The sequence below is a fragment of the Babylonia areolata genome, chromosome 19, assembly GCF_041734735.1.
Source record: "Babylonia areolata isolate BAREFJ2019XMU chromosome 19, ASM4173473v1, whole genome shotgun sequence".
NCBI lineage: Eukaryota > Metazoa > Mollusca > Gastropoda > Neogastropoda > Buccinidae > Babylonia > Babylonia areolata.
In genome coordinates, this window is record NC_134894.1 from 24240867 (window position 1) to 24256214 (window position 15348).

Below are 15348 nucleotides of genomic sequence, written 5' to 3' on the forward strand. Positions count from 1 at the left end.
GTAAATCAACTTGGAATTTTATACAGAAATTCTGTTTATTCATTTCCTGAAGTAGAGTAAGCAAACTTTGGTCATTGCAGCAAAATGAAAGGTAATGTCTGCAAGATATGGATTCTTTTTCTCAGATAGAATTAGAAGTAAAGAAAAAGTTGCTTTTTTTTCTAAACTGGGAAGGAAATGTTCCAAACAAATAAAAGAAGAAATCATTGGCAAATCAGCAAAGAGGCATATGAAAATTAAGGAAAATGATTTTATTTAAGAAAGAAGAACTTCAAATGGAAAGAATCCTGAAAGCCTACTCTTTACTTTTTCAGAATGCAGCACTGGAGAGAATCTCATTATTAGTTGAAGACAAACACAGACACACATCTACTGTTGTTTTGTTTTTATGGCTGGGGTAGGGGAGGGATAACTTACAGTATACCCAATGAGATATATTTACAGAAGCTACAAAAGTCAAAAAGGGATTTTTTTTTAAAAACCCACCTTTTTTAAACATAGGATATTGTTAGTGAATTCTGATCCATGGTTCAGAGACCCATTTGCAGGCTTCTGTCTTCCACATTCACACTTTTATGGTTCTCAGCTGCCATTCTTCTCATGTTCTCTTTGTAAATGCAGAAATCAAATATAATTGATCATAATTGATAATAATATTTTATTATATCATTTCTACAAAGAAAAAACAGATGCGAAAGAGTTTCAGAGAAGATCAGTTTTTCTTCATGGACATGGAAGAAACAAAAGAGGAATTGCAGCTGCATTATGTACTTGGGTGTTAAAAAGCATGGCCACCAAATTGACATGGGAAAATCAATACCAGTTCTGTAAATTTAAGAAGAAGAAAAAAAAGTTGGCTTCAACACAAAAGTTGGTTATAAATCTTTGCCACATGCAGACACGATTGAATTTGGTTTTGCTTTTAATTATATTGAACTAGAAGTAGTCAGTTGAGTTCAGTATGTATTTGAGAAAATCAACATCAATGATTAAGAATTTCATGTTTTTGTGGTGATGCTTGATAACACTCTGATGGTCGGTTCAGAGCTGAAAATGATTCTGCTGAATGCCCTTTATTTGTTATGTGTACATCCTTATTCAGAAAAAAACAAAAACAAAAAATTTAACACTTCCCATAAGTTGAATTAATGCAGATGATGTTCTGTAAAGAATATTGTTTGAAAAAGAATCTAGGGTGACAACTGATTCTCGTTCTTTTCTCTGTGCTCAAGAGTGCATCTTTTATATACTGATTTATGTACTTATTTTTTGTTTATTGCTATTCCAAAATACCACAGTGGAAATGTTAAGTGCAGTGAACGGGTAAAAGACTGTCAAAAATGCAGAAAATATAGTGTACTAACTTTTAAGGATGAGAACAGGAAGAAAGGTGACAAACAGAACTCATGAAGCATTTCACACCTTAAGTCAAATATTTTCCATTAGTTACTGTTCTGAATGAGATAAAAACCACTTGAAAAGAAATGATACTGAACAGTTCATAACGTTTCTTCAAAAAGGAAAAAGAAAAGCTATTGAATTTTAAACAGTAGATAAATAAAACTTTTTTGTTGTTGTCATTTGAAAGATTGGGCCTTTTCATAGAATTTGGTATTGTTGGAAGAAGTCCGTCAAACAGGGCTGCACACATTTTCAGCTCTGATCTTGTGAACAATATTTATTTCCTGCACTGTCATCAGAAAACCAGAAAGACGAGGTAAGTCAAATGAATCAATGCAAAAAGCTCCATTTCATGAATGTCTCTTGAGTATGATGATCCCTATCATTCTTCTGCATTATTATGTTATTATCTCAGTTGCAGAGATATATTCTAATATGATTCTGTTGAAAACATGTTCATTATACAAGCTATTTCAGAGTGCTTTGGTGGTTGTTGGGTTTTTTTTTCAAAGTATATACTCAGGCTGTTTGGGAATCAGGTATTTTGACTGTTTCATAAATGTCAAATTCAGTTACCAGAACTTGACCATTATTTCCTGAAAATCAGAAGTTGAAATCCTGACAATGTTTCGCTAGATTGAAAGGAAAAAGAATGATAATCATGAAAAGAAGAGAGAAAAAATCCACCTTCTTCCCAAAGATACTCAGTTTGGTCCATGGATGATTTGAGATCAGACTGGTACACAATCACTGAAGTTTTCAATGACATATCTATTTGAGTGATTCAGTTTTGACGATCTAGACTTACAATGAAACAGTGCAGTTTGTTTTGAGGTCTTTTAAAGAATGTAAAAAAAAAAAATTTTTTTAAAAAAGAAAAAAAAGAACATCCAGAATGTCTGAGAAATTCTGTGTTTCCTAATTGTCATCAAATCACGAAAAAGTATTATTATGAATTGTAAATAAATTTACACAGTGTTTTAAGCTCCTGAAAGCCAGGTATCACTGTCTAATGATGTGGCTTAGGATTTTAAGTGAGATATAACAATGTTAAAATGTTCTTGATTTCAAACTGTCTGTTCATTTTTTTAAGTGTTGGTAACACAACACTGATTGGCATACTGGCATGATCCAGCAAGAAGACCAGTTGATGATCCAAAGGGTTGTCTCCTTTCTTTTTTTACCTCATTAAAAACAAAGACTATTCTTTATTTATTCTAATAGAAAACAAATTGTAAAAGTACAGAATGGTTTCATATTGGCCGTCTTAGTTTGCAGATGTTGAAATTAATCAGTCTTTTATATGATATGATAAAGTAAGAAAATAAATGAAGGGGGAAAAATCCAATAGTAGATCTTATAGTGGAGCGCATTCATGTTCACATTGCTGAATTAGTGTCCCACCAGGCCCAACGAGCAGCAGGTAAGTTTTGCCACAAAGAATGATTGAATGTGCATTTGTCACATACTTTTGAATGATTAATCTTAGTCTGTCTCTGTCTCTTTCTCTTGTATTCAGATACTGACCAGCACTCACACACAGACATCACACACACACGTATGCACTCACTGTGTCACACACACACACGCGCGCGCGCACACACATGCACACACACATGCACACACACACACACACACACACACACACACACACACACACACACACACACACACACACACACACACCCTAACATATGCTCACGTGCATGCACAAATGTTCATTTTCATTTTGGATGTTTGTTTTTATATACCATTTTCTGAAGGAATTTTTGGCATTTTATTTTTCCGTAGAAAGATATCACAGATGAGGTTCCTTAGTTCTGGAAAAGAAAATTACAATATAAAGTCTACAGTATTGTCAGTATGATAAATTTATATTAGATCTGTTCTGCCCCAACATGTGGTGTCTGGCTTCTCTGAGTTTCCTGTTTTGTCTCATGCCACAAGTAGTTGTTATTGAAAAGCCAGGATAACTAATAATTCAAAATTTAAAAATTTAAAAAGATATTGGATTTTTTTTTATTATTCACAAGCAGAGAGAGAGTCATACATAAATGGCAGAAGTAAGCACAAATGTGGATCAGAACTCTTCAAGATTTTCCTGAATAGGGCCATTCTCATCTCATGACATCCACATAGATTATTCCCATTTCCATTTGTACCCCTGTGAACCCCCTCCCCCTTCACATCCAAAACCCACACACATACACTTGTTAAATTTCAACAGTTTTCATGATGAAAATACCATCATGCAGATAAACCCCATGATCATCATGCACCACAACTTAAAAGACCGCTGATGAAGATAGAAGAGAACAACATAGGATAAAGTTGTAACAATGATGCAGATAAACCATCTTAAAAACAATGGAAGCCATTGACTTAACGTCACAAAAAAGATTCTGACGTCACATGTAGGGAAATATAAAAACATCTTAGATGTCTTAATGTTATTGTCTTGTATTTGTGAGCAACAATCATACATTTGAGAAGGAATTTTTTTCATTATTTATAATATAAAAAAAGAAGAAGAAAAAGAAATGATAAATAATTTGAGATGTCTTAGTTATGATTGACCTGGATTTGTGAAGAAAGCCACAATCACATTTGTGATTACACTTTGGGATCATTTTGTCAGAAATAGCATTTAGGTATTGAAGGTTTGAAGACATGTTTTGCAGGACAGGGTGAGGGATTAGGACACTTGTACTGTAGCCACTTGAATCATGGACTGCTGGACAGTGTGGTACTGTTCTGTACCAGCCTGCCAGGGTGGGGTGCGGGGACTCTTTTCTTCTTTTTTAAACACTCTGTATTCCATCAGTTCAGCTGCACTGCACTTCCTGTTTTTTTTTGTTTTTTTTGTTTGTTTTTTGTTTTTGTTTTTTGGTTGTTTTTTTTCCTGAACCAACAAGTTTAATAGATCAATGGCTGGCTTACATAAATAACAATGAAATCACTGGAGGTCTTGTTGTTGACTTTGCAATGGCTTTTGATGTCATTGATCATTCTCTCTTGATAAGAAAATTAATGCTTTATGATTTATCTTTGAATACACTGGAACTTATTTCATAGTTTCTCTCTGAACAAAAAAAAAATTGTGTCAGTGCTCTGCACTTTCTGTGGGCCAGCCCAACAACCGCTGAGTACACTGTCAAAGCCATCTTTACACAGAACGCGCACATCATCAAAAACATGCTCAGCCCCCTTGGAACACCACCAAAATATATAGAAGCTAAAAATCAACAACACTGAACAAGCTAAAAGCACCAAATGATAATACAACTGACTGAGAAAATGAAACTGAATGTCCACATTGCAGTATGGAAATATCTGTACTTGGTCCAAGGAAAGCAGCTGGATGTTACAGATGAATCAGTACTAAGAAAGTAAGGGTATAAAGTGTTCATTTATACTGTGATAGGTGCACAGTTCCACAAGTAAGTGAATAACAAGACTGACAAAAAGAAAAGAATACATCACATGAATGGAAAGTGACTTGAAGGCAACAGCATATCTCTCCACTCCTCCACTCCCTCTTTATTGTATGTATCTATCTCTTTGATTCTGTCTCTTCTCTTCTCTCTCTTTCTGCCTCTGTCTCATCTCTATCTCTCATTCTCTTCCAGCACCAACTCCCCTCCAAATTGTATGCCCACCACCCTTCTGTGTGTGTACATAATTCACTGTGTTTCTGTCTATATCTGTCTCTCTCTCTTTTTCTTTGCCTGATGGCCCTAAAGAGTGGCCCTGGAACCTGTGGGTGTCTGGACAGTTGTCCTTTGAGAACTAGGAGTTTATATGTCTGTCTGTCCCCCCCCCCCCTCTCTCTCTCTCTCTCTCTGTGACTATGGTAATAAGTGGCTCTGAAACCTGTGGTTGTCTGTGGACAGCCGTTCTTTGAGAATTGTAAGAGTTTGATCTGGGTAACCCTTAGCACTGACTGCAGTGTTTCTGAACATTTTGTTTCTGATCTCTTGACTGTCTGTCTTCCTCTCTCTGTCTCTTGCTTAACTCACTTTTCTTTTTCTTTCTTGATCTCTCTCTCTCTCTCTCTTTCTCTCTGTCTCTATCTGCCTGTCTGTCTGTCTGTCTCTCTCTCTCTTTGTGTTCAGTGACTGCATGTCAAATGAAGTCTTGGAAACATTTTTTACCATTCAAGACACAGTTGGACAAAAAGTACCTCTGTGGTTTCATTTGTGAACAGATTTTCCTCAAACTTGGCATGATGGTCGGAGATAGATTGTGCTTTAGTTTGTCCTTACTTGACATGACTGGAGATATATCCAAGCTTTAGTTAGGTCATTTTCTGCGTTGGAATCATCATGCAAATCATTAGCACCTTGTCGCTGTCCATGAAAATGTCTTGGAGGACCATATATCTGATTTTACATCTTAAATATTAAAATTTAAACAGAGACTGCCAGCTGCAAATCAAATGGAAGATGGACGACTGATGAAGGGAAGTAACTCATGAAACATGGTATTGATTTGAAAAGCATTGGTTTGGACAACTTTTGGACTCAGTAGTTTGTTGTAATGAGAATATATGAAAATCAGCACTGAGTGACACTTTGCTGATACCAGTTGTCCCAAATTTTGTCTGTGATGAGTTAAATTCAACACATAATATCAGTTTGAAGGGGTGTGTGTATATTGATGTCCTTGTTGACTGCATTGATCTTTTGTATAGATCATTAGTTGTGTTTTTTTTTTTTTTGTTTTTATTGTTCATGATTGTTTCTATAGCTCCAGTTTGGCAGCCATCCTCTGCTTTAACCCATTCACCGCCAGTCAGTTTAGAGTCCAAAATTCCCTTGTGATATATACACAGAAAAGACAGTGGCTAAGAATAGCTGGGGAATCCCCCTGCGATGTATAGAAAATATGGCCTATCCTACCACCGAACATTAAGAGCAGTAGGTTCATGGATAACAGACCAATGAACAGTCACCTTTCAGTGACATGGTTCCTCTACCATGCCTGTGCATAAATGCGAGCTTGGCGGTGAAAGGGTTAAGGGGTGTATATGGTAATGCTAAGAGATGCTGTGGGGACAGAACAAACATGCTGGTTCACCTGAATTTTACATTGAAGCTGAAAGTGATTGTTGTGGAACGGAGTGGTATGTTGAAACACAGAGTTTATCATGACGTTCAACAGAAATCTTAGAAGATTTAGCAAGTTAGATGCGCAACATGAGCAGCCATGAATAGGGAAAAGAACTAGCATTTGAACAGAACTGTTGAAAGTAATAAATGAGTCATTCACAGAAATGTGGACAGATTTAAGGACAGTAGCGGGTAGACTGATGGCAAAACAGTCAACTATGATGAGTAATCCTGACTAAACCTGGTGGTAGATTCTTTAGAAAGAATTGCACAATTCTTTAGAGACAGTTGCACAGTGTGGTGTTTGTGTGTATGTATGTGTGTGTTGGTATGAGATCTTACTTTGAAATTCTCTATGAAAATGGTAAATGAACTCAATGGCAATTGGGGAGGTTTGAACTCATTATATCCAGGAAGTAGTAAATAGCATAAGTTGTTCTTTTAATTTTGGAACACATGATATTTAGATAGACATTACATTACTTTAGAATTGTTTATAATGTTTTAAATATGTCATTGTTTATATTAAAAAGCCAATAATAAAAAGAACTGAGAGAATTGGAATATATGATTGGGTTTTTTTTTTCCTTACCTGTTAAAGAATATCTGTTACATTTTCACGATAAAAGACAGATCTTTGTGTATATATGTGTGTGTGCATGTATGCACAGGTGCAGGCACTTGTGTCTCTGTCTGCATGCAGTTGTATGTGTGAGTTTCAGTTTCAGTTTATGTGTGAAAGAGTGTATATGTGTTGAGGCTATGGCACATGCTCCCATTTTGAAGATTCTGCACATGTAACCACCACCAAGTACCATCTTTTGTTAATAGAAAAAGAAAAAATACAAAAAAAGGCTGGGATCAGACAATACCTATGTCATTCAAGTATTAGTTCAGGGTGACAAAAGACTGGACCACATGACTACCCCTCTGTTCACACAGTTTCAGTTTCTTTAGTCATTCAGATGAGACAATAAACCAAGGCCCTGTGTGCAGCATGGACTTTGCTCTTATAGAAGAACCCACAACAACAAAAGGGTTGTCCCTGACAGATTTCTGTAGAAAAACCCACTTTGATAGTAAAACAAATACACTTGCAGACAGAAACAAGATGAGAAAATGTATGGATGGCGTTGAACTGTGGTGACATGCTCTCCCCACACAGGGAGAGCAGCCTTGGTTTCATACCAAAGAATCTGTTGTGACAAAAATAATACAATGCAATACAGTGTTATACAGTACAGTACACCTGGGTGAAGTGAGGAACATCAAAGTGTCTTCACAGGACACAGCACCATGTCAAAACAGGGCCTTGAACTCTGGTCATTGGTGAGCACTGGATCACAAGTCCAACATGTAAGTGATTCTGCCATGGAGCCTCCCAGTTTATAGAATATATATATATATAGAAAGGAAAGAAAAAAAAAGCAGCCAGACCAGATGGTTGCCTTTTTCACACAAAATGATAATGCACACAGATGTGGTGTAGCGTGAATGGATCAGTCTGCACACCTTGACACTTCGTTGAAACAAACTGAAATGCTCACAGACACACCACAGTTCAAGCATTAGTTCAGGAACGACACAGCAGGGGTGGCACTGTATTCCCACAGACGGTGTGATTGTGTGGTTTCAGCCTTTTGCCAGCCTTTTGCCAGGGACGGGGGGCCACTGAAGACAGTGCTGTGGTCTAGGATCACTAGAGCCAATGCGTGGTACAGGCGCAGTTTGGGCTTACCCCAGCTGGGGCCTCGAGGCCGCTTCTTGTCCCAGTTTTAGGTAGGAGGGTGGATACCTGCCTCACTGGTAACGTCCTGTTTCTGTAGTGTCTGCAGGTCAGCTGTGATCTGATCTGTCTCCATTTGTCTGTCTGTGTCTGGCTAAGTCAGCATCTGTATGCCTGCATTTCCATTTGAGCCCCTCTCTGTCTGTCTGTCTGTCTCTCTCTCTCTCTTTCAACTTTCACCCCACACATGAGCTTGTAGGTGTGTGTGTGTGTTGCTAGGTAAGTTACTAAAACTGTGGCTTTGGGTGGCCCAAGTTTGGGAGAAATTTGAGACCCTGCTTTTATCTGCGACTCAGTCTGAAACACATAGTGTAAAGATTTTTTTTTTTAAATAATAAAAAATAAAAAATTTAAGGAGCAGATGCCTGACCTGTTCAGAAATCCAATGTGCTAGTCAGGCCTTGAGAGCCTACCCTAGGATTGTATGAAACATTGACTTTAATAAAAATGAAATTAAAAAGAATAAACAAATTTGTAAGTAAGTAATGAAGTATGATGAAAAAAATGTACACACACACACACACACACACACACACACACACACACACACACACACACACACACACATTATATAATAATTATATATATACACATAAGGCAAATGATTTTTTAAATTGTTTGCTGGACGTTGATGTTTTCAACAGTGAAATGTCCTGAAGTGAATAACCTGATCAGATCATCCTGTGTCTGTTCTTTAGGTGTTAGCACTGTAGTTTTGTTTCAGTCTCTGGTCTCGGGTCTTCTGCCTTCAAATGGCCTCTTCTATTCATGGTCGGCAGGACTATAAGCATCTTGATTTGATTTGATTTGAGTCTCTGGTCTGTATTTTTTTGTTTTTCTGTATTACTCAGCATGCCATTTACACAGTTGTAAGTCCCACTTCTTTGTGTCTGTCTTATTCAGTATGCCATTTACACAGTTGTAAGTCCCACTTCTTTGTGTCTGTCTTATTCAGTATGCCATTTACACAGTTGTAACTCCCACCTTTGTGTCTGTGTTACAGACTTATGCACGCACATTTCACCAGAAAAGCGGCCTGTGCTTAGAGGTGTTTTGACGTCAGTGATCACTAAGGCCAATTTCCTGTACAGACGAAAAATGGGCTTACCTCCGGGAAAGGTTGGGAGACCAGCATTATATGATTATCTGCCTCTGACATAGGTAGGTTGATGTAGTTTAGGCTTTGATACACATTTGTTTTCCACATAAATACAATACAGTACAATGCAATGCAGCACAAAGGAGGCTGATGTCATTTTGGCATTATGATATTTGCAGTTTGAATTTGGTACAGTTGTTGGCTTCTTTAGGTGTATAGTTTTCAAATACTGCACGCTTACTAGGAAAGGAGACTATGCCTGCCTATAAAGTTGAACAAAATATGTGCAAGCATTCCTCAGCATCGTACAGAAGGGTCCCAGTGAAATTTGGATCACAGGCTTGGCTTTGCCCTGCTGGATGTCATTACATTACTGCTCGGGTACGTGTGGACCCTTAACATTTCTGTGCACTTATGTAAGCCGATGGATGGATGTTAAGGTTGGGGTTAGAATGGTACTCATCAATGCAATGTTTGCTGATGTTCTTTTGTTCTCTAAGTGTTACACCATCCACATTTTTCAACTTTATTCTTTTTGCTGTTGTAAAAGACTCAGTTTCAAACTGAGTCAATTTAATATTTGCACATTAACGTTAACCTCCAGACACTCATTTTACCCGCTGACTGACAGATCAGCTGGGGGTATATTTGAGATGAAAAATAAGAGAACATTTGTGTTTTAGTTTTCATGTCTGATGTTGATGACTTTCTGGAGTATTGTACGTAGTCTTTGACTTTTGAAATCTCAAGGCTTGTTGAATTTTAAGCAAAGATCAGGCATCTGGTCCACCTTCTTTTTCTCTTTTTTAAACAGCAGATGTGGTGTAGCTTATATGGATCATTCTGCACACTTTGACATGTCCTGGAAACTGAAAACTGAAACTTAGTTATCTGTGTCAGAGGAGATGTTCATTGAGAGTTTTTGATGAATCGGTGTGATGATGGTAAGGGTTAGGCAATTATCACCGACAACATGTTTCAGATTTTTGCTTCTGATTCTGTGTAGACAGAGATCATGATGGCAGTTGAGTGTCTGGCAAGAGAATATCAATTTCTAAGTGATCTTAAGCCAAGGTTAGGCTCTCAAGGCCTGACATGTACATTAGGTAATAATATAAAGGTCAGGCATCCGCTCTTTTTTTGTTCGTCTTTTTTATGTAATAGGTGTGGTGTAGCATACATGGATTAGTCCGCATGCTTTGACACTTCCTTGAAAATGAAACTGATAGTATGCGATCACTTCCATAGCATGGTACAACAACAGTGGCCTGAATGGAATCAGGTTATTCTGTCTTATTCTGCAGAGATCAGTTCCAGAGTTATTTTCAAACCCTTTTCCAGTCAGGTTAGAATTAATGTGGAACAAGCAAGTCAGGCATCTGTTCCTTTTTTTTCATTTTCACAGCAGATGTGGTGTAGCATTTAGGGATCAGTCTGTATGCTTTGACACATTCTGGTAACTGAATCAAACTGAAACTATTTTCTGTTTAATACAGGATGTTGGCCATCTGTACCGTTTCCATTTCCCTCCCCTTACTTCACCCCTCACACACACACACCACACCATCCCCACCTACCAGTTTCTTTATTCACCTTCCCCTGTTCCGAAAGAGCTGTAGTGTGGGGACGTACATCAGTGTTAATGACCTCTTTTCTTGTTCTGAAAGAGCTGTAGTGTGGGGACGTACGTCAGTGTTAATGACCTCTTTCCTTGTTCTGAAAGAGCTGTAGTGTGGGGACGTACGTCAGTGTTAATGACCTCTTTCCTTGTTCTGAAAGAGCTGTAATGTGGGGACATACGTCAGTGTTAATGACCTCTTTCCTTGTGTCTGTGTTACAGACTTTTGTACGTACGTATCCTCAGAAAAGCGCCCTGCGGTTAGAGCGGTCTTGGCCTCTATCATTACTAAGGCCACCCACCTGCACAGAAAAAAGCTGGGCTTGCCGCCACGAAAGGCTGGGAGACCTGCATTTTTATGTCTGATGTAGGTAGGTGAAGCGCAGTTTTTCTTTCTCAGACCCATTTTTTTAACACCTACTTGTTATGATATCTGTGTTACAGACTTCTGTGCACAAGTTTCTTCTGTAAAGCGGCCTGTACTTAGAAGTATTTTGACTTCTAGAATCACCCAAGCCAAATCGGCGTACAGGAAAAGAATGGGCTTGCCGCCAGGGAAGGCTGGGAGACCTCCAATTAATTATGCACCCTTGAAATAGGTAGGTGGATGTGGTGAATGCCCCTGTGGCTAGCTGTAGACATTGGGCCAGGTCACAGTTGTTTTGTTTTGTTTCCTTTTTGGCTTTTAAAGTCTGCTGGTGGGTGCTTGTGAAGATGTAGTGGTATCTGATGCCACAAAAGAGATCGATCTTGACATCCAGCTTAGTTCATAAACAGTGGTAATGTTTCTTCCCAGCGATGCCAAAGTTTTGTTCAAAAGGCAGTTAGCACTGATCCCAGTCTGTGTCATTTCCTGCATGCTTTCTTTCCCATTCCTTTTGTTTCCTGTGAGGTTGATCACAGGCTGCTATTCCTGACATTTTCCATAATTTTTTTTTTTTGTAAATTGTCCTCACTAGAAGACTTAATAACTGCTTCTTTTTTTCTTTTCTTTTTTTAATCAGTAAGTTATAAGATTTTTCTGATTATCCTGGAGGCGTGGGATGGAAGGTGGCTGAACCCTGCAGAACAAGGATTGAAATCTGTTGAACATTCAGACAAATTGAATAATTGAATATGCTTTCTTTTCGTAGCTCTTAGAAGAACACCGGTAATTGTTACAGGTCATCGTCAGAATCTTCCAAGAACTAAAAAATGCAGGTCTCTGTGCCAGATTGTGACTTGTCAGAATGACCACAAGGATTTGTTCCTGCAGATCATTTTGTCTTTCCTGGCATCCGTTTCATTTTCAAGTAGTTAAAGTGTGCAGACTGATCCATGTATGCTACACCACATCAGCTTTTGAATTTAAAAAAAAAAAAAAGGGGGTGGGTGCAGGGGAGTAGATGCCTGACCTACATACAGACCCAGCCTGCTGGTCAGGTCATATTCTCCCAGCCTTTTTGAAACAACATTCTTCGCACAGCATCATGGAAGAATAATGGCATGTATTTCTCATAACAGTTCTAAAGTATGACTGTGTGTCTTCATTTTAAGTTGTCACGGAATGACATGTATTTTGTTACATTCTGCTGATGAGATTTGACATCGGCAGGTCATTCCTCTCCATGCACTTCAGACATGTTTAAGTTAGAAACAGGAAAAGGATACAGAAGTGTTATTTGTGCACAGTTATTGATACCAGGCTTTTTATACAGAAAAGGCCTGACCTCGATCATTTCCAGTCTAGCAGGCTTTTTTTTTTTTTTAATTGTTTATGACAGTGGCTGAAAATATGCACATTACAGTATAAGATTATGAGTAGTAAGATAATCAAGTGTCTGGTTATCAATTTTAAGGTAATTGGTGTCAGAACATCAGTATTAAGATAATCAGCATCAGATCACCAGAATATCAGAGGATGAGTATGGTATGCCAGATAAATGAGTGTGTCAGGCGATGAGGATGTCCCACAGTCCCCAATGCTGACAGCCAGCCCGGTGACCAGTTTCCCTTTGTGTCCTTACAGGCCTGTGCCAGTACATATCAGGTGAATCCAAAACAGAGATACGCAAAAGTCTGTGGTGGCGCATCTCCGCAGCCAACGCTGAACAGCGCCGCAAAGATCGTGTTCAGCATGTCCGCAACTGGCAGGCTATGGGCAGGGGAGGGAACATGGTGTACAAGGCCATCTGACTTTTCCTCCCTTTAGTGGCAGAAAGGTGGAACTTAACACACAAGGAAAGTGTTTGTACTTAAACACACAAGGAAAGTGTTTGTCTTTCTGACTTGCAAAGATGATAATGATACTAATGGACATTTATGTTGCGTGTTTCTCCAGAAATACTGCTCAAAGCGCTTTACATTTCATTCCCCATTCCCACCTCCCCCATCAATACCGCTCTCCACCCTCACTCCCTCACATACACACGGAAGCATGTGCCAGAAAACATTCACACAACTGAGCATTGGAAACCACCCAACCACCCATGATGCCCTCCAGAAAAACACATCCCTGCAACACGCACTCAGGCACGCACACACGCGCACACACACACACACGAATACAGACACTCGCCAGCACCCTGCCACATACACACGGCAAACAGCCTGTCCACAACAAAACATGCACCCAAAACCATATCACACCAAGACCAAATCAAAAAAAAAGAAAGAAAGAAAGAAAAGAGAGAGACTTCAAAGCAGGTTGAGAAACACTGCTTCCATCATGAGAAGATGGTTTTCTCTTTCTCTCAGAAAGCGTATCCCCCTGAATAATCTTTCTGGGATGTGTTGATTAATTAATGGTTGTATGGCGGAACAAACTACATTTTACTCAACTTTTAGTGCCAATGATGATTCTGTCTGATATGTTTATCATGTGTTGAAAGTTATTTGTTTGCTGGTTTTGTTGAGCATGTGACACAAGAATCATCTTTGATGTTATATTTCTAAAGTTTGAAGTTTGATATTATCACATAAATACTGAGGTAAATCAGGTAACAAAATTGATTATTTTAAGGCCTGAATGGAGGGTATTGGGGGTGGGGAGAGATAGAGAAAGTAAGGCTAGAGTATGTACCTTTTTATTTTATTTTATTTTTGCAGATATTTCGGGGGGGGGGGGGGGGGGGAGTGAGTTCAAAATGTGGAGGGGGGGAGTTAGTTAAAAATGTGGGGGGGGGGGGGGGGGGGGGGGGTTAAAAATGTGGAGATACATAAGTACATGAAAACAATTATCTGCCATTGGTGAGTTTGTGGATCATGATTGATTTTGGACATCATGAAGAAAAAAATCAATTTAATTGTAATTAAATGTTAAACTGATTGAATAGTTCAGTAATAATTGTGTTTGTTTCTATTTTGTAATTAGATTTTTAACTAATTAAATGCTTACATATACCTCTTTATTGATAAAATCGTGTATTGTTGTTGTTAGGGTTTCATTATATTCATTATGTGTGTGTTTACAGTTTCCTTTTTCAAACAAGTTTGTAATGAGCAATGTCCAGTGTCTTTAAGTACTGTCTTAATTGTGGAACAGATTATTTTTTAGTTATATCTGCTGAGAAATGAAACTTTTCTTTTTATGATCATTGAAAAAATTTGCAATATAATCTTCTTCTTTTTTTTTTTTTTCTTTTTTTTTCTCTTCTGTTGTTCTTTTTCTTTTTTCTTTTTTTTCTTTTCTTTTTTTGTAATTTTCTGAATGCATCAGACGCTTGTCGGCAAAGTTGCATAAGGTCCACAAAGAGTTCTGTCTGATACTGAATTGTTTAGCCATGGTTAAAACTTCAGAAAACTAGTTCGACCAGTCAAGACTACATATGAGCATTGCTCAGGCCTAAGGCAGAGTGAGTTAAATATGATCTTTCTGTGTAGTGTGTGTGTGAGGGAGAGAGAGAGAGAGAGAGATCTGTTGTTTTTTCCCACTGTAATTTTGTTTCCTTTATCTTTTATAATAAAAATTATTGTGGTTTTAGAGTTTACAGTGATTCACTGTGATGTTGCTGAATTATCTTTTACAGATATTTAAGTCAGTTAGCATGTTTGTTTTTTTTCTGCCCCATCATCTGCACCGTTTCAGTAGCAGTACTCCCACGCCGCTCATTTAGATTCCCCCATACACGGCCACTCTGGGGTTCGTCCGTCACAGTTCCAGCGTCGGCAGTCCGCAGGTAACCATCGATGTTGGGTCGCCAGGAGGCCACACACAGAGGAGACCCTGCACTGCTGCTGTGTCACTTCGGTGGTGTTCAGTGGTGCCTGTTCTGATTTAACGTACTTTGGACACCACCTACTAAGCCCCCTACTAACAACAATAATGGCTTAGTCATGGAGCCAGACTGAGTGA

At 38.4% G+C, this 15348-nt stretch overlaps 1 protein-coding gene across 15 annotated transcripts in view; it reads left to right on the plus strand.

Annotated features, from left to right (window-relative positions):
- Positions 1-15348, plus strand: part of LOC143293555 (uncharacterized) — a 116965-nt gene that overhangs the window by 67395 nt on the left and 34222 nt on the right. The window contains exons 7-8 of one of the 15 annotated variants that reach the window (XM_076604504.1): positions 11238-11386; positions 13024-13155. The exons of 8 other annotated variants lie outside the window; for them this stretch is intronic. In XM_076604504.1, coding sequence (XP_076460619.1) covers positions 11238-11386 — 149 coding nt within the window. In that variant the 3' untranslated portion in view covers positions 13024-13155. Of the gene's footprint in view, positions 1-8148; positions 8292-9301; positions 9460-11237; positions 11387-11459; positions 11615-13023; positions 14074-15348 lie in introns of those variants that run through there. 6 more of the 15 variants (XM_076604501.1, XM_076604503.1, XM_076604507.1 and 3 more) reach the window with 6 other exon arrangements.